The sequence below is a fragment of the Notechis scutatus genome, chromosome 12 (genome assembly GCF_049901735.1).
Source record: "Notechis scutatus isolate UNSWTSFEM ecotype Mainland chromosome 12, rNotScu1.2, whole genome shotgun sequence".
Lineage (NCBI taxonomy): Eukaryota > Metazoa > Chordata > Lepidosauria > Squamata > Elapidae > Notechis > Notechis scutatus.
In genome coordinates this window covers 11,151,460-11,168,926 of record NC_142020.1, presented here as the reverse complement: position 1 = coordinate 11,168,926, position 17,467 = coordinate 11,151,460, and the positions used below count along the sequence as shown (strand labels likewise).

General features: G+C 45.2%; 1 protein-coding gene across 5 annotated transcripts in view; it reads left to right on the top strand.

The window, feature by feature from the left end:
- Nucleotides 1-17,467, top strand: part of SNX29 (sorting nexin 29) — a 198,504-nt gene that overhangs the window by 114,802 nt on the left and 66,235 nt on the right. For 2 of the 5 annotated variants that reach the window (XM_087973364.1, XM_087973367.1), the window contains exon 20: nucleotides 286-425. The exons of 1 other annotated variant lie outside the window; for it this stretch is intronic. In XM_087973364.1, coding sequence (XP_087829490.1) covers nucleotides 286-425 — 140 coding nt within the window. Of the gene's footprint in view, nucleotides 1-285; nucleotides 426-1,157; nucleotides 1,180-2,408; nucleotides 2,569-17,467 lie in introns of those variants that run through there. 2 more of the 5 variants (XM_087973363.1, XM_087973365.1) reach the window with 2 other exon arrangements.

Genomic DNA, 17,467 nt, shown 5'->3' with positions numbered 1-17,467 from the left:
CTCCTTGAGGTCAAACACAACCCTGATGCGGCCCTCAATGAAATTGAGTTTGACACCCCTGCTCTAGCTGTTGTTGAATGACAACTCTCAGTGGCCAGTAAGGAGGGATATCGGTAGTTGCCATTCAGAACATCTGGATTTCTGTAGGCTGCCTGGGGCCCTGTGATTGCCACTTCTGTCTCCAGGGGAGCCTTTTTTGGCTTGTACCTGGACGCGCATGTTAGCGTTAATGATTTTAACTTGCCAAGCCGGGTGAATTCAGGCTTCTCTCCTCCCTTCCCTTAGGATGCAAAGTTCGTGGAGGAACGTCGGAAGCAGTTGCAAAGCTACTTAAGAAACGTGATGAACAAAGTCATCCAGGCTCTGCCAGAATTTATCGCCAACCCCAAAAAAGAGACTCTCATCCAACTGATGCCCTTTTTCGTGTGAGTATCTCTCGAAAAAGATTGATTGTTTTTAATGGGCGGTTGAGTGGTATTTTACTTCCTTCCTTAATTTATGAAGTGGGGAAAAAAAAGAAACCACCTTTGAGGAGGACTTCTGTGAGGCTGTCACAACTTGGAGTGTGATTTAAGAGGCATCCTTCATCCAGCACAAAAAGGTTTAAATGTGTTTTGAGAGAGAGAAGGGGGCTTAAAAACAATGACAATGGCGCTACTTCATTTGAAGTGCGATTGGATTGCGTTGATAGCAGTAAATAGGTCTTTTAGCGATGAATAGAATTGTAAGAGAGGGGGGAAAAGGAGCTCTCCGTTTGGAGGAACGGTGTTGGAAACAATCCCACAACTTCAGGAATGGGGGAACATCCTCTTTTTCCATGGACACTGTGAAATGGAAAGTTTGTACCTCCCATCTTGGATTGTAGAAGTCATCCTCACCTAGCGACCACAATTGAAACTGGTAACTCGGTCACTAAGTGTTGTGTTGCCAAGCAAAACGTCGTGTCGTTTCAGGGAGGCTTATGTTCTTCTTTGCCCTTCAAATGTTAAGTGAATCACTGTGGGGCATTAAGGAAACATCCCAGGACTGCATCTTATGATTTGATGCCTTCTCTACAAGCTGGTAGAGAGTTAAATGCTTAGTTAAAACAACTCTTGTTTTATTTCAACGCTGGGAATTATTTTTATTCCATGGACTATTTTTATTTTTATTCCCAGCCGGTAATGAGTCCCAAACAGTCCCTCAAGATAAGCACCCACCTTTATCTCCTTTGAATTGCTGCCAACAACTCAGGTGCTAAATTAACTGTAAAAAAACCAACCGAAGTCCAAAGTCCGCACAGAGCTTCAAGGATTAATCTGAACAGAACAAATGACTTTGCTTCCTGCAAAAGTTCGTCTACCTTTGCATTCTCTTTATCCCTTAGGGGAGGGGCAATCACCTCCCAGCCTTACTCCTGAGTCGCCCCTTCTGCTTCAGCTGCTTTCGCCTTCTAGCAGCTCTGCGCATACGCGCACCGGGAACAGGCTCCCCTGGGTCCTCTGCCTCGCTGCTGCCAGACTCCGAAGGCTCCAGAGGCATCACCCCACTCCCAGATGGTCCTGGTCCCATCTCTGCATCGGTTGCAGGACTCTCATCTGAGTCCTCCCCAGACTTCCAGACTGGTTCCCGTTCTTCCCCACTGTCCGATTCCGCTGCCGTCTGCACAGGCTGCCGGCGAACCACAACATGACTAGCTTTGGATATGAGAAGCTGGGAAGTTCCCTCACTACGGTATTCCCTCAACGATGGCAAAATAGATGGCAGGGATTATTGTTGCTATGACCGCATTGCTTAACGATGGAAAATTCTGGTCCCAATTACTGTCGTTCGACAATTGATTACCTGCAGACTGTAGCTATTTGCATGCTTAATAAATTTGTGTTGTTGTTTTTTTGTATCTTCCAAGTGATTAATGGTTTTAAGCCAGCCAGGCTACCACAGGTTACTGGGAGGAAAGGTGAACCATAAATCTAACGGACAGTCACTTGGAATAAGTTACAGCAAGGTGAAAATCCTCACCTCTTCCCCTGTTTAATTGGAACGCTTTGTTCCAGGTAGCACATTAAGAGCAGGCAAAACCATTTGGCTGAAGAATGGAGAAGGCTTCTGTTTTTGAAGGCAGCCTCTAGAAACAGAAGTTTAACTCCCGCAGAAAGGACAGGGAAGCGTGTTTCAAGATGCATTTCTTAGCACCCCGTCAGCTGGTGTTTTCTGGCAAAGGAACTTCCATAATCTTCAAGATGTTCACATATGAGTTTTCATTTTAAAGCAGAGCAAAATACAAATATCCGAATGTTTGAAGCTGGGTGTTTTTTGTTTTTTTTAATGAGCTGGCTCTCGATATCTTACGTCCTGATTTTTTGTGGAAAATACCAATTTGCCAGTTCTCTTTTAAATCTCAGCGTGTTTCTTTTTTGTTTCTTCAGCCTGAAAGAATCTTAACTGAAAAATATGACAGCTTTTAACTCAGGCTTATCATGCTTTTGATATTCTGGGCTTGTCATTGCAACCTGCTCATCAACCTGCTCATCATCATGGTTTAAGAACCCCCATAATCCCTTGCAAGGTGGAGTCTGGTCAACTGAATGGAGCTAGCAGGGTGTTTACTGGCCGGATGCCCTTCCTGTTGCCAATGCAGAGTTTTGTTCGGCAGATATATTCTCATTGTGCCTGGAGAGAGAAATATCTGTCTCTGCCTAGGATCGAACTCACAGCCCCCTGATTTTGAGGCGAGAGCTCCACCTCTAGGCCACCACCGCACCCCTCCTCATTGCAACCTGGACAATGACATGGATTATTTGTTTTTTTTATGTCAGCTTTCTCTGACCAACGGTTTCCACTTAGATCAACACACTTCACGCCCTTCCCAATATTGGCTAGGATTTTGTCTCTCACCGGGGGAGAAGATCATAAGTAACCATTAACGTCTCTGGATCCCAGTCTGTTTCTCGGTATTGATGCAAGGTTTGTAACCCAGAGTTGTCGTGTGTAGCTGGGGAATTCTGGGAGTTAAAGTCTGCTCTTCTTAAAAATTACTAAGGTTGAGATACACTGTACTTGACAACACACCTTCTTAGTTTGTCAGTGAAGTCCAAAGATGGGGTACGGCAAGAGAAGACTCATTGGGGGGATTTGAATGCCTGGCAAGCTCACTAAGAAAGGGCTCTAAAATGTTTTGGCCTGTCATTTCTTCAAGGACTTTTTTTTTCTTTATATATTCCCTTCTAGGGATTATTCCACAAAAGCTTTAGGAGGAAGGATACTGCATTAATTTCCTTGTATTGATTTAACCTGTTAATCATTTTCAGTTGTGCATTAAATTATTATTAAACCTTTGGACAGTATAGCCAACCCAGACTTCCTTTCCTCTTCCTTTCCCTTCCCTTCCTTTCTTTTCCTTCCCCTTCCCTCCCCTTCCCTTCCCTCTCCTCTCCTCTCCTCCCCTTCCCTCCCCTTCCCTTCCTCATCCCTTTCCTTCCCTCCCCTTCCTTTTCCTTCCCTTCCCTTCCCTTCCCTTCCCTTCCTTCCTTTCCTTTCCTTTCTCTTCCTTCCTTTCCTTATCCCTTCCCTTTCTCCTCTCTTCTCCTTCCCTTCCCTTCCTTTCCCTTCCTTTCTTTTCCTTCCCCTTCCCTTTTCTCTCCTCTCCTCCCCTCCCCTTCCCTCCCCTCCCCTTCCCTTCCTCATCCCTTTCCTTCCCTCCCCTTCCTTTTCCTCCCCTTCCCTTCCCTTCCCTTTCCTTTCCTTCCCTTCCCTTCCCTTCCCTTCCCTTTCCTTTCCTCTCCCTCCTCCCCCTCCCCTCCCCTCCCCTCTCCTCCCCTTCCCTTCCCTTCCTCGTCCCTTTCCTTCCCTCCCCTTCCTTTTCCTTCCCTTCCTCATCTCTTCCCCTTCCCTTCCTCGCCCCTTCCCTTCCTCATCCCTTCCCTCTCTCTTTTTCTTCCCTTCCCCTTCCCACTTTCTTCCCCTGATAGCGATTTTAAGGTAATCTGAAGCAACAAGGTGGAAAGGAGTCATTAGGAAGCTTTTTTTGATTCTGTACGCTGGAGTTCGTGCAACACATAAACCATGAATTACGGTTAGCAGGCGCCCCTGCTCATTTTGCAGAATGCACTGTCCAGAAACAAACCAAACACACATTATGCTTCGTTCTAATGGCCAGGTTTGCGCAACGCGCTCGGTGTGTTTTTATATACCTTGCCATTTTTCTTCTTCTTCCATTACATCCACCCGATTTGGCAGCAAATTGGGAGAAGCTTTTCCACAGGCGGCTCAGATTTTGAGGCTGTTCTCCCTGCCCTGAAGGCCCCCGCAGCTATTGGCTGAATCTGTTCTTTAATAAGGGCTCCACTCACACTTGCCGAAAAAGCTCAACCCGTGGCCCAAACCTATCCATTAACATTCATGAGAAGTTAATTGCCTGGTCTTTAAACAGCCTCGGGTCTCACTAGCAACCAAAAAGCAAATTCCAAAGCAGTTCCAGAGCCAGAGGTCGAAATGCTGAGAAAGTAGTCAGATCAGCTCTTTGAACCCGAGGGGTTTTAGCTGAAGCATCATTCTAGAAGGATCTGAGAAGGCAGGTAAGGAAAGTTTTGGAGTCATGGCTCCAAGGTTCGCAAGAAGGTTGGAGAGCACAGCCAAGAGACTGACAGAATAACAGAGCTGGAAGGGAATGTTGGAAGTCTTCCAATCCTATTTTCTTGCGTTAAACATGGTGGGTGCCGCTGCGTTCTGCAGACTTGTTCTTCTAGACCAGGGATGGCGAACCTTTTTGTTGTGGTGGGCCAAAAGTGCGCGCATGCTGGCACCCACAATGCAATGCGCCCTGCCCCCCCCCGTGCATGAGACGGAACACCTGCACTGCGCATGCGCGCGCCTCCCAGCTGATTTTTTTTCCCCATTTGACGCCATTTTCGCCCTCCCGGAGGCTTGAGGGAAGCCTCTGCAGCCTCGGGAGGCTGAAAAATGGGCATTTCAGAAATACCGGAAGTGCCTGTTTTCAGCCTACGGAAGGCATCTGGAACCCAGGGGAGGCTGTTTTTGCCCTCCCGGGGGCTTGAGGAAAGCCTCTGCAGCCTCGGGAGGCTGAAAAAGGGCCCATTTGGGCACTTCCGGTATTTCTGGAAGGCCTGTTTTTCGGCCTCCCGAGGCTGCAGAGGCTTTCCTCAGCCTCTGGGAGGGCAAAAATGGCCTCAAACGGGCTGAAAATCAGCTGGGAGGTGCTCCCATGCGCAGTGCAGGTAAGTTTAACGGGCTCGCGTGCCATAGGTTCGCCATCACGGTTCTAGACCTTTTCTCTTCAGTGTGTCCTCTCCCATTCAGAATACAAAATAACAGAGTTGGAAGGGACCTTGGAAGTCTTCTAGTCCCTGCTGAGGCAGGAGACCTTCGACCATTTCAAACAAATCGTCGTCCAAACTCTTCTTGAAGACCTCCACTGTTGGAGCATCCACAACTCCTGGAGACAAGTTTCCACTGATAAAATTGTTGTCCCAATTAAATTTCTCCTCAGTTCCGGGTTGCTTCTCTCCTCGATGAGTTTCCACCCGTTGCTTCTTGTCCTGCCCTCAGGTGCTTCGGAGAATAGCTTGACTCCCTCTTCTCTGGGGCGGCCCCTGAGATACTGGAAGACTGCTATCAAAACAGCCCTCATCCTTTTGTTTATTAGATGGATGAGAAGTGAAAGATCTTTAGTTTTATTTAGATGGATGAGTAGGAAAACAGAGAAAGTCCAAAGGGTTGGTTTTTTTTAAAAAAGCCTCTTTGTTTATCATCTGGGTTAGCCTCAAGGCCTCTCATCATCCTTATGGTCTTCTCTGCATCTGGGAAAATATCTAATATATTTTTCTGTCTTCCTTAGCTTCTTGGATATTTAGTCAAAAGCTACTTTTCTCATTTCCAGAAGGGTATCAAAAAGGATTCCCCCCAAAAATGTTTTTCTCTTCTGATGGTAACGTACTCCACGTTCAGTAACTTTTTTGCGAATTAGATGTGCACTATTATTTTATGAAACGCCTTTAGTCTCCTTACATTTGATCAATTTGTTACAGGAGACAATACAGTGTTTTCTCTTCACCACTTTAGATTATACCTATCTAGCAAACAAAACATGCTTCTCCTTCTAAAATATTTATAAGCCGTTAAAGCCGGGAGATATCTGTGTAAATTGCTTCTTTCTTTATGGGCAGCCCGCAATTGTTTGCGCATTATTAAAGGTTGGGTAGAATAAAATCGCTGCAATGCAGAGCACTTCTGGATTGGAGAGCAAAAAGCAGGCAGTGGAAGAACAATGTGTGATCCTACAGATGTTGCTGAACCACCACACCCAGGAATGCCAGCCAGCATGGCCCATATGGAGACATTGGGGAATGGTAACTTAGCAACATCTGTGGAATTGCCAGCTCTCTGTTCCTTCTGCAGATGTTGATAGATGTCTACACTCCAAAGTTATAGACACTCTGGGCAACGGTCAGTTAATTCAGAGGTCAATCCAACAGGGAGGGAAGGAGGAAGGGAGGGAGGGAAGGAAGGAAAGCAGAGTAGAGTGGAGCAGAACAAGCTAGGAAGCAAAGAATCTAGGAGGGAGGCAGGGAAGGAGGAAGAAAGGAAGGAAGGGTCGAGGGGACGGAGAAAGGAGAGAAAGGGAGAGAGGGAGGTGGAAGGGATGGAGGAAGAGAGGGAGGGAGGAAAAAGGAAGGAACGGAGAAAGGCAGGGAGGAAGGGAAGGAAGGAAGGTGGAAGGGATGGAGAAAGGAAGGGAGGAAGGGAAGGAAGGAAGGTGGAAGGGATGGAGAAAGAAAGGGAGGAAGGGAAGGAAGGGAGGTGGAAGGGATGGAGAAAGGAAGGGAGGAAGGGAAGGAAGGAAGGGAAGGAAGGAAGGTGGAAGGGATGGAGAAAGGAAGGGAGGAAGGGAAGGAAGGAAGGGAAGGAAGGAAGGTGGAAGGGATGGAGAAAGGAAGGGAGGAAGGGAAGGAAGGAAGGTGGAGTGGATGGAGAAAGAAAGGGAGGGAGGAAGGAAGGAAGGACGGAAGGAAGGAAGGAGGGAGGGAGGGATGGAAGGAAGGAAGGAAGGAAATTTAAACTACCCAGAGTTACTACATACAAGTTTGTTCACCAGTGTAAAATAAATCACCAAAGTCATTTTTATTTTATTTCCCCCCACTTTTATGCCACCTTCTCCCAACACTAAAGACAATGTACAAAACAATGAAATAAAAGCAGAATAAAATCCATCAATCCCTAACTATTAAAAAAGGCATAAAATCCCTAAGACACATTGCCCAGAGTTTCTGAAATAAAATTGCTAGTTGTCCAAGGCCCATTTAAAAAATAGGGAGGGGGGGATTCCAACGTCTTGTGAGGTGTGTAAAGGCCGGGGAAATTTCCAAGGGCAAGACATGGCCACCTCTTCTATTGCTATTGATTAGCTACTAAACTAAAAGTTTAAAAGCAGAACACTTTGGTTGCCCTGCCTATGGAAAGCTTCTTCAGCCAGGAGGATGTGCAGGATTGTGTACAGGTTGTCCACTCATAAAACATTCCTATGCCTGTTTTAGTAGTTGCCATAAAAAAGGAGGGGGGAGGAAGGAAATCTGGAAGAGCAGAGCAGTAGTTTGGAAGCGAAAGTACATTCCTACTCTTTATCTTTAAAAGATTGTAACTAAACTACCAGAGCTTTTGCCCACGTATATATTTAGTTGGAGAACGTGAATGATGAAACCCAGCCCATGAACGTGCTCAGTTGGAGAATCTGTTTTATGACACAACCAGCGGGGAGGGGGGAAACAGGGTCACAGGTGACTGTAAATTACATATGCCAGAGTTGGCTTCATACAGGGCAGGGCCGGTAGGTCGCCTCTAATAAATCCTTTGAAGTTTTTTGAAGTTTGGCTCGAGAGTCACGATTTAATTAGAGCGACTGCTGGAATCCTGACACAGGTAGTCCTCTATTTACAACTGTTCATTTAGTGACCCTTCAAAGTAACAACCGTACACAAGAAAGGACCTTTGTTTTTCACACTTACAATATTGGTCACGTGATCAAAATTCGGAAACTTGGCGATTACTTTTATTTATGACGGTTGCTGTGTCTGTTGTGGTTTGCCAGCAGCCTGTGTAGATGGCAGTGGAATCGGACAGTGGGGAAGAACGGGGCCCAGTCCGGGAGTCTGGGGAGGACTCGGACGAGGGCCCTGCGTCCTATGCAGGGATGGGGCCAGAACTCGCTTAACCAGTCTCCCTTTAGCAACTGATGTTTTGGGCTCCGTTGTGGCCATAAGTCGAGGACTTATCCGTATCCCCTTACCAGATAGAGATAATTGGAGAGAGTTAAAGATTTAAGATAGAATGCCAGCTCCTTCCGCTCGTCTCAGTAAGCCTTCAAAATGAATAAGCTCGGGGCACTATTTCTATTAGTTCATGACAGATGAAGTTATACCAGTGGGAATATCATCAAGACAGAGAGTTGAATTTGGATTCCAAAAATATTCGGAGGGATTGTTTAGAGTAGAGTGAAAACTTACTCACTGTATCAATCCTGGCCACCAAAGAAAGCTTCAACTGTCGAATTTAATGGGACAAAGAAGATCTTTTGGGTGAGAGCATTAAAATTAAATGTTTATAGCCTACTTGAAGGTTTCCACCTCGTTATCCAAAATGCTGCAATTGGGAAGCTATTCAATTTGGAAGCCTTTATGATTTACAATGACATTCGTATTAACACAACGGCGAGACAGGGAGTCCTCGACATACAACCACGACAGAGAACCAGTGTTGCTGTTGCTAAGGGAGACGTTCGTTAAAGTCAGTTTTGCAGCATTTCCCTGCCTTCCTTGATGATTCACTTTCCTGAAGTGCATCACTGCAGCTGATAAATTAGTCACCCAGTTGTGAAGTGAATCTGTCTTCCTCACATTGACTTGGCATGTCCGAAGGTCGCAAAATGGGATCACAGCAATCGTCAAAAAAAATATATACTTGTTTTTACAATTTGGCCTAGTCAAAGTTAGATAGTCCAGCTTGCTGTGATGATTGCTCATAACCAGAGGTGGTATTCAGCCGGTTCTCACCGGTTCTCCAGAACCGGTAGTGGAAATTTTGAGTAGTTTGGAGAACCACCAAATCCCATCTATTCTCTGTCTCCCGAGTCCCAGCTGATCAGCTGGGTCTTCTTTGGTTGCCCTGCACAGGAGAATGGAGCTGGAAAGCAGGTTAGTGGGGTGGGGAGGGAAGGGGGATTTTGCAGTAACCTTCCTCTGCCACACCCACCAAGCCACATCCACAGAACCAGTAGTGAAAATTTTTGAATCCCGCCACTGCTTATAACCCATGTTATGTGTTTCTAAATAAGCTTTCCCACAGTTTCTCTTTCCTCCTTCCCAGCTACGGATGCATTTTTAAATTGCTAATATTAGAAATTCTCTACTTGGTAACGTACCCTCTTCATTGGGGAATGAATCCCATAGTCCTCTGGCTCTTCCTTTCCACCAACCCGACTCCCTTCTACCGCTGATGATGGCACCTAGTTAGGTAATGAAAGGTCTGCAAGGAAACCAAGCTCAGAGAGCACTAGCAGCCCCATAATCCTTCTTGTTCTCTTCTCCACAGACCCCATGTTGACTATAAAACTTACAGATGACAGATTAACAGAGTTGGAAGGGACCTTGGTCATCTAGTCCAACCCCCCCTCCCCAAACGGGAGACCCTACACCCTTTCTGGCAGATGGCAGTTTGGTCTCTCTCTTCTTGAAAGCCTCCAGTGATGAAGCTCCCACAACTTCCGAAGGCAACTTCTATTCCATCGGTTGATTGTTCTCCATGTCAGAAAATTTCTCCTTATTTCTGGTTTCCATCTATTGTTCCTTGTCTGGCCTTCAGTTGCCTTGGAAAATAGCTTGACCCCCTCTTCCTCTCTGTGGCATCCCCTCAAATATTAGAAAGCTGTTCTCATGTCTCCCCTGGTCCTTCTTTTCATTAGACTAGACATACCCAGTTCCTGCAACTGTTCTTCATATGTTTTAGCCTCCAGCCCCCTAATCATCCTGGTTGCTCTTCTCTGCACTTTTTCTAGAGTCTCAACATCTTTTTTATAGTGTGGTGACCAAAACTGGATGCAGTACTCTAGGTGTGGCCTTACTAAGGCTTTGTAAAGCAGTACTAGGACTTCATGTGATCTTGATTCTATCCCTCCCTTTCCCCCCCCTTCTCTCTTTTCCTTCATCGAAGCTTGATTTAGCCATTGCCCAGGAACAAACGCGTTGTGAATTTTGAGATAGAAATTGAAATTAAGCACATTGCAAATAGCATCTTATTCAGAAGATGGAATAATTTAGCATGTGACACTGGTGTGGATACTCCCCAAAGCAAGTGAACCCAAATCTAAATTTAATTTGATGTGATTTAATTTTCATTCAGATGGAAATTAATGAAGAAGTTAATACAGTGGCTCCCCAAGTCGTTTCATTAATATTAAATTAATGAAATAGGTAATTTGATCACTCCCGGGTATTTCATAATTTTCTCTTTTGGTTTCATTAAAAAAAAAAGAGAGAGAGTTGCAATTTAACCACTGTGGAAGGGTTGTGGAGGGCAGAATCTGAAGGCTTTGTGTAGTCTTGGAATTGCATGCCGGGCTCCTTTAATTGATGCCATTAAGAGAAATGAAGCAGCAGCAATTTTGGTAAGTCTTAGTGTAAAATTGTATTGTGTTGTAATATATGTAAGCGAATGTATGACGGGTACTGCTTTAATCAAGCTGACGGATAGCTACTCTATAGAATAGAATATTTGTAACTCAGGGTCGAACTGTAAGATCCTCGGTGCTCTCTGACCTCGGTGGCTTTTTTGCAGATGTTTCATTACCCAACTAGGTAACATCATCAGTGTTCAGTAGTTTAATGGTGCCTTGTGGGGTCCTCGGTGGTCTTTGAGCTTGGCCGTTTTCTTGCGGATGTTTCATTACCCAAGTAGGTAACATCAGTGCTGGAATGGGATAGGATGGGGAGGGAGGAGGAGGAAGAGGAGGAGGAGGAAGGGAAGGAAGGAAGGAAGGAAGGAAGGAAGGAAGGAAGGAAGGAAGGAAGGAAGGAAGGAAGGAAGGAAGGAAGGAAGGAAGGAAGGAAGGAAGGAAGGAAGGAAGGAAGGAAAGATGATTGTGGGATCCTTGGTGCTGTCTGAACTTGGCCGTTTTCTTGCAGATGTTTCATTCCCCAACTAAGTAACATCATGCTAGAAAGGAAGTGGGGTTTGTGGGAAAAGAGGACAAGAAGGTTTATGGGGCTGCTAGTGTCAGCTTTGGAATCATAGCTGACGGCTAGTACTCTCTGAGCTTGGTTTCCTTGCAGACCTTTCATTACCCAACTAAATACCCTCATCAACGCTAGAGGGGAGTCGGGTTGGCGGAGAGGAAGAGCCAGGAGGACTATGGGATCGTAGGTGCTCCCTCGAGCTTGGCTGTTTTCTTGCAGACGTTTCATCACCCAACTAGGTAACACCATCAGTGCTAGCTCGTGCATCATCAGGGCTGCTGATGTTACCCAGTGAAAAGTCTGCAAGAAAACAAGGCAGCTCAGAACGCATCAAGGGTCCCCCCACATTCAGGTCCATCTTACTGGCAATCAGTTGGTTTTCCGGATCGCCCAGCTCGGTCCACGGTTTTCACATAAGTAACCGATTGCAAGAGCTAAACCATCAAGCGCAGGTTCAGCAAAGGGCTCGCCGTGAGATTAGCGAAAGCACTACAGAAATTGGTCTCTGGGACGTTAAAAGAATTTTTCCCTGGCTAACATTTACTACAATAAAATAAGCCCAGTGTATCTTTCTTCTTTAGGGTTAATTAGAAAGTTTACCCAAAGCCCATTAAAGTTATTGGAAACGCTATCCACAACTTTAGAGAGTCCGTTAAGTGGGCAGCAAAGCAGGGAATATTTAAGCGGGGCGGGTGGCGGCAGGAGGAACAGAATTACTATTACAGCAAATGAGTTCTTAGAGAATATGGGGGTTTTAATTATTATAAATGCTTGCTAAAACTGCAGAGTAACTTTATTAGCCAAGGCCTCGGATAACCTTGTTGCCGTAATACTTTTTTGTGCCATCAACGAGGAAGGCGGATTCACTCCTAGCCAAAAATGGCTTGCCACGGAACCTGCAAACAAATTTTTACAGCAGGCAGGCAGCGGACTATGAGGACGGGAGGCGGGGAGAATATTAAGAGCGCAGTCTCTAAATTCAGAAACGTTGAATCAACACGCCAGCCAAGAATAATTTTAACTCTGGCTGGACGACGGAACAAGAAAAATTGGCAAACGCTATCCAAACTTCTTCCTTTTTTTTTTCCCCTGCCGAAGATGTCAAATTTAGTTTTGAGAACCGCAGCAGTCCTGGAGGCATCTGTTATTTTGGGGAAGGGAAAAAAAAAAAAAAGAGTCACAGTTAGAAATAATCCCCTGGGAAAACTCCTGGAAGAAAACCTCCACAACGCGGCTGGTAGCATTTTACTAAAAAAAAAGGAAAAAGGGAAGAAAATGAATATAGATTTCCCCAATAAAATGTAATCTCGGCGTGGGGTGGCAAACGAGGTGCTTTTGAATCGCTCAGTTGCAAATACGTTTAGAATTGCAAGTGGTCATGGTTCAGTCAATTCAGAATAGAGCTGGAAAGGGACCTTGGAGGTCATCTAGTCCAACCCCCTGCTCAAGCAGGAGACCCTTTCAGACAGGTGGGTGTCCAGTCTTTTCTTGAAAAACTTCCAGTGATGAATCACCCAGAACTTCTGAAATACGTTATACAGGTAGTTAAGTTATACAGGTAAGGTTAAGGTAAAGGTTCCCCTCACACATACATGGTAGTCGTTTCTGGCTCTAGGGGGTGGTGCTCATCCCTGTTACAAAGCCGAAGAGCCAGTGCTGTCCGAAGACGTCTCCATGGTCCTGTGGCCGGCATGGCTAAAACGCCGAAGGCGCACGTAACGCTTATTCCCTTTCCACCAAAGTGATCCCTATTTTTCTACTTGCATTCTTTAACATGCTTTTGAGCTGCTAGGTTGGCAGAACTAACTGGAACTCATTCCTTTATGCGGCGCTAGGGATTCGAACCGCCGAACTGCTGACCTTTCTGATCGACAAAGCTCAGCGTCTTAGCCACTGAGCCACCACGTCATACAGCATAATCTCTTTTGACTACATTGTGTTGTTATACATCCGAATTATAACTACTATTTGTTTAATTCTACCATAGTACACTATTACAGTTCTTATTTTGTGCATTTCATACTATATTCACATACAGTTCAATAATATTTCTTACATTGTTTATTCTTTCCCAGTGGTTGGGATTCAACATTTTTTATTACCAGTTCTGTGGTCATGGCTTGGTGGGCTTGGTGGGCGTGGCAGGGGAAGGATACTGCAAAATCCCCCTTCCCTCCCCACCCCACCAACCTGCTTTCCAGCTCTGTTCTCCTGTGCAGGGCAACCAAAGAAGACCCAGCCGATCAGCTGGGACTCAATGGGAGGCAGAGAATAGATGGGGTTGGCGGGGCCAGTCAGAAGTGGGATTTGCTGGTTCTCCAAACTACTCAAAATTTCCACTACTGGTTCTCCAGAACTGGTCAGAACCTTCTGAATATCACCTATGATATTTCCCTATCTCTGTATTTATTTTTATTTTGTTGATCTTCTTTCATTATTCAACCCTAATCTCTACATCTATTATTTATCCTATTATACAGTGTGTCCGATGTTAGGTAAGGTACTACCTGACAAGTGACTCAGATTTATGACCGTCACAGTGTCCCAGAATCATGTGATTCCCTTTTGCGATCTTCTGACAAGTGAAGTCAACGGGGAAACCAGATTCTCGGTCATCCAGATCATGGTTATGTCAAAGATGCTTTTTCAAAAGGCGACTGGACGATGTTTTTTCCTTGAAGACGTTTCACTTCTCATCCAAGAAGCTTCATCAATTCTGGCTGAATGGCGGTGGGTGGTGGTGGAAGGATTGAACTGATGAAGCTTCTTGGACGAGAGGCAAGACCATCTTCTTGGGTAAAAAACACAATCCACCTGCTTTTTGCAAAATCATCTTTGAGTTAGCCTTGGAAGCCATCTATCCAATGCTCCAAAACACATATCTGTCCTTTTTTCCCCCTTTCTTCTTTAATCCTTCTACTGAAAGGTGATGGCCAAAGTCAACACTTAAGTTGGGCTGTAGGGAATAAGGTGAGAATGCAGGTGAAAGAGGTCTTGAGATTCCCGTGTGATGGGCTATCGTTTCTACCTTCTTTTTCCCCCAGGGAGGGAAGGTGGAATGGGGTGAAAGTTGTAGCACATGGTCAATTTCACCTGTCAGAGGAGAGATTGAGATACCCACATGCTCTGAATGTTTCAGAGGAAGGAGAACTGAAATGCCAGCCATGAAATCTGACTTGGGAATGGATGGCGCAGAAAGTTCTACCTTAGCTTGCAGTATCCGAAGCCAAGTGGAGAACCTGCTTTCTGTGAAACCAATGTATCTTCCAAAGCTGAGCAGATGCCTCCACCTGCCTTTCACCTTCAACTGGAAAACCAAGCTTCTCCCCACTCACCCTGGTCAACAACCAAATGACGGGTGGGAATTTCACCTCCAAAGATATCCCAAAGCTGACAGGAGAATGTGAGCAGCAATGTGCTGCTTGCGCTTAAATATAGTGATGCTCAATGAAGAACTCCTTGTTTTCAGAACAAGGACCTGACTCTGTGCCATGAACACATTTGGCTGCAAATGTTTGGCAGATTCTGAAGAAACAGGCTGTCAGTCATGAGCTTTTAATGAAGATGGAGGAGGAGGAGGAGGAGGAGGAGGAGGAGGAGGAGGAGGAGAGGAAGGGAGGAGGAGATGACAGAAGAGGAGGAGAAGGAGAAAGAGGAGGAGGAGGAAGAAGAAATGACAGGAGGAGGAGAAAGAGGAAGAGGAGGAGGAGGAGGAGGAGGAGGAGGAGGAGGGAGAGGAGGAGAAAGGGAGAGGAGGAGATGACAGAAGAGTAGAAGGAGAAAGAGGAGGAGGAGAAAGGAGGAGGAGGAGGAAGAAGAAATGACAGGAGGAGGAGAAAGAGGAAGAGGAGGAGGAGAAGAAAGAGGAGGAGGAGAAGGAGAAGGAGGAAGGAGGAGATGACAGAAGAAGAGGAGGAGGAAGGAGGAGGAGGAGGAAGAGGAGTAGAAGAAGGAGAAGGAGGGAAAAAGGAAGAGAAGAAAGGAGGAGGGAGGAGGAAAAAGAGGAGAATGAGACAGAGGAGGGAGAAAGAGAAGGACGAGAAAGAGAAGGAGAAATGAGAAGCAGAAAGAGGAGGAGAAAGAGGAGGAGAAAGAGGAGAAAAAGCAGGAGGAGAAAGAGGAGGAGGAGGAAAAAGAGAACAAGAGAAGGGGAGAAGGAGGATAAATGGGAGAAGGAGAAGCAGAAAGATGAAGAGAACAAGGAGAGAGGGGAGAAAAAGCAGGAGGAGGAAGAGGAGGAGGAGTCCTACGGAGACTGTCTTCTCCTCATTTCTTAGAAGAACAAATACAGCTCCTGTCTTTTCTTTGAGTTTTAATAAGAAAAACTTCTAACAGCCATCAGTCTCAGCTGTCAGAAACAGCAGTAAAAATTGAAGGAAGATGTTGGCTCCCAAGAAGCAGCTGCGGTCTATTCTTTCCCGTTCTGCAGGAATTTTGAACAAGTGGACCTTTTGTGGTCCTGTTGGCCTTCAGAATCTATTAAATGTACTCATCACTGCCAGCTTTCCGGCAATCTGAACAGAAAATGAGACATTTTAGAAATAACAGAATAACAGAATGGAAGGGATCTTGGAAATCTTCTAGTCCAACTTTCTCTCAAGCAGGAGATTCTTTCCCATTGCAGACAAATGGTTGTCCAATCTCTTTTTTCAAAACCTCCTTTGTTTGCAGCACCCATAACTTCTGGAGACAAGCAGCTCTCCCTTCTCACACAGAAACTCCCCAGTCCCACTAGAAACAAGTCGTTTTTGTTGTTAGATGAGAAGAATGCAGAATATATTCTGCTTTGTTGCTCAAGTTCAAACCTTCACGGAAAAACTGCGTTGGGTAGATTGCATGAAATTTGAAGCCTCTTCCAAAAACGCTTTCGATTCTTGAAAAATGCATTAATGTGTTGGCGTGAAACCATGCATATCTATTTCATTGTTTACAGAATCCCTAACATTTTCTCTCACCATGTTGGTGGAAAGTTGATTATCCTGGTATCATGCAGGATGACTTAAAAATCTCACAAGGTCTTGAATCACATTGTGAGAATATTAACACCATATTTTTTATAAGCTTTTCCTGGTTTGTTTTTTTAACTTTTCAAAAGTTGCCACTTCAACTTACAAAAAAACACATTTTGGAGAGAGAGAGAGAGAGAGAGAGAAAGAGAGAGAGAGAGAGAGAGAGATTGTGTCTCTGGGGACTGTGCTGAAGGAATATTCTGTTTATAATTAATTCAAGACACGTCTGTCTTTGGGGTTTCTTCAAACCTTGTCGCTGTGTCAACAATAATCTATACGTGAAAACCACCAGAAGCTCCTCTGCTCAGTGATTCTATTTGTGTGGAACAAAAAAGGTGATTTTCCAGAGATGTTTCTGAAAACTGCCTCCCACAATCTCCGTAGAGATTTCTGTGCCATACAGCATTTCAAGGACTATGGAGTTCTATATGGAGTTGAACAGCTTAAAGGTAAAGGTTCCCCTAGCACAGGGGTGGGCAAACTTTTTGGCTCGGGGGCCTCATTGACTTTTAAAATTTGACAGACAGGCCGGGTCAGCACAAGATACGATACATATAAAAAACTGCAAAATTTCCACAAAATCAAGTCACTGCGCCTAATGCGCCACCTGTCATTACAAGTCAAAATCAAATGAATGCAATCATTCAATCATTCACATCAAACCTTAATTCTGTACCAATCTTGGCGGGCGATTAAAAAGACCAACGGGCCGGATGCGGCCGGGGCCATAGGTTTGCCCACCCCTGCCCTAGCACCTACGTGCTAGTCGTTTCTGGCTCTAGGGGGCGCTGCTCATCTCCATTACAAAGCCAAAGAAGAGCCAGCGCTGTCCGAAGACGTCTCCGCGGTCATGTGGCCGGCATGACCAAACGCCAAAGGCGCACAGAACGCTGTTCTCTTCCCACCAAAGTGGTCCCTATTTTTCTTCTTGCATTTTTACATACTTTTGAACTGCTAGGTTGGCAGAAGCTGGGACAAGTAAGGGGAGCTCACTCCATTATGCATGCTAGGGATTCGAACCGCCGAACTGCCGACCTTTCTTTTTTTTTTTCCAAAGAAGTTTTTTATTTGTAGACAAACATACACAGACAAAACATAAATACATAAAGCCATCTTCCAGTTACATGCATATAGTGTGTCAGTTGGTTACAAATTTTTTGTGCATCTTCTCCATAGCCCTCACTTACAATTCTTTGTATATATTCTCATATTATCAAACAGATATTTCTAAATACA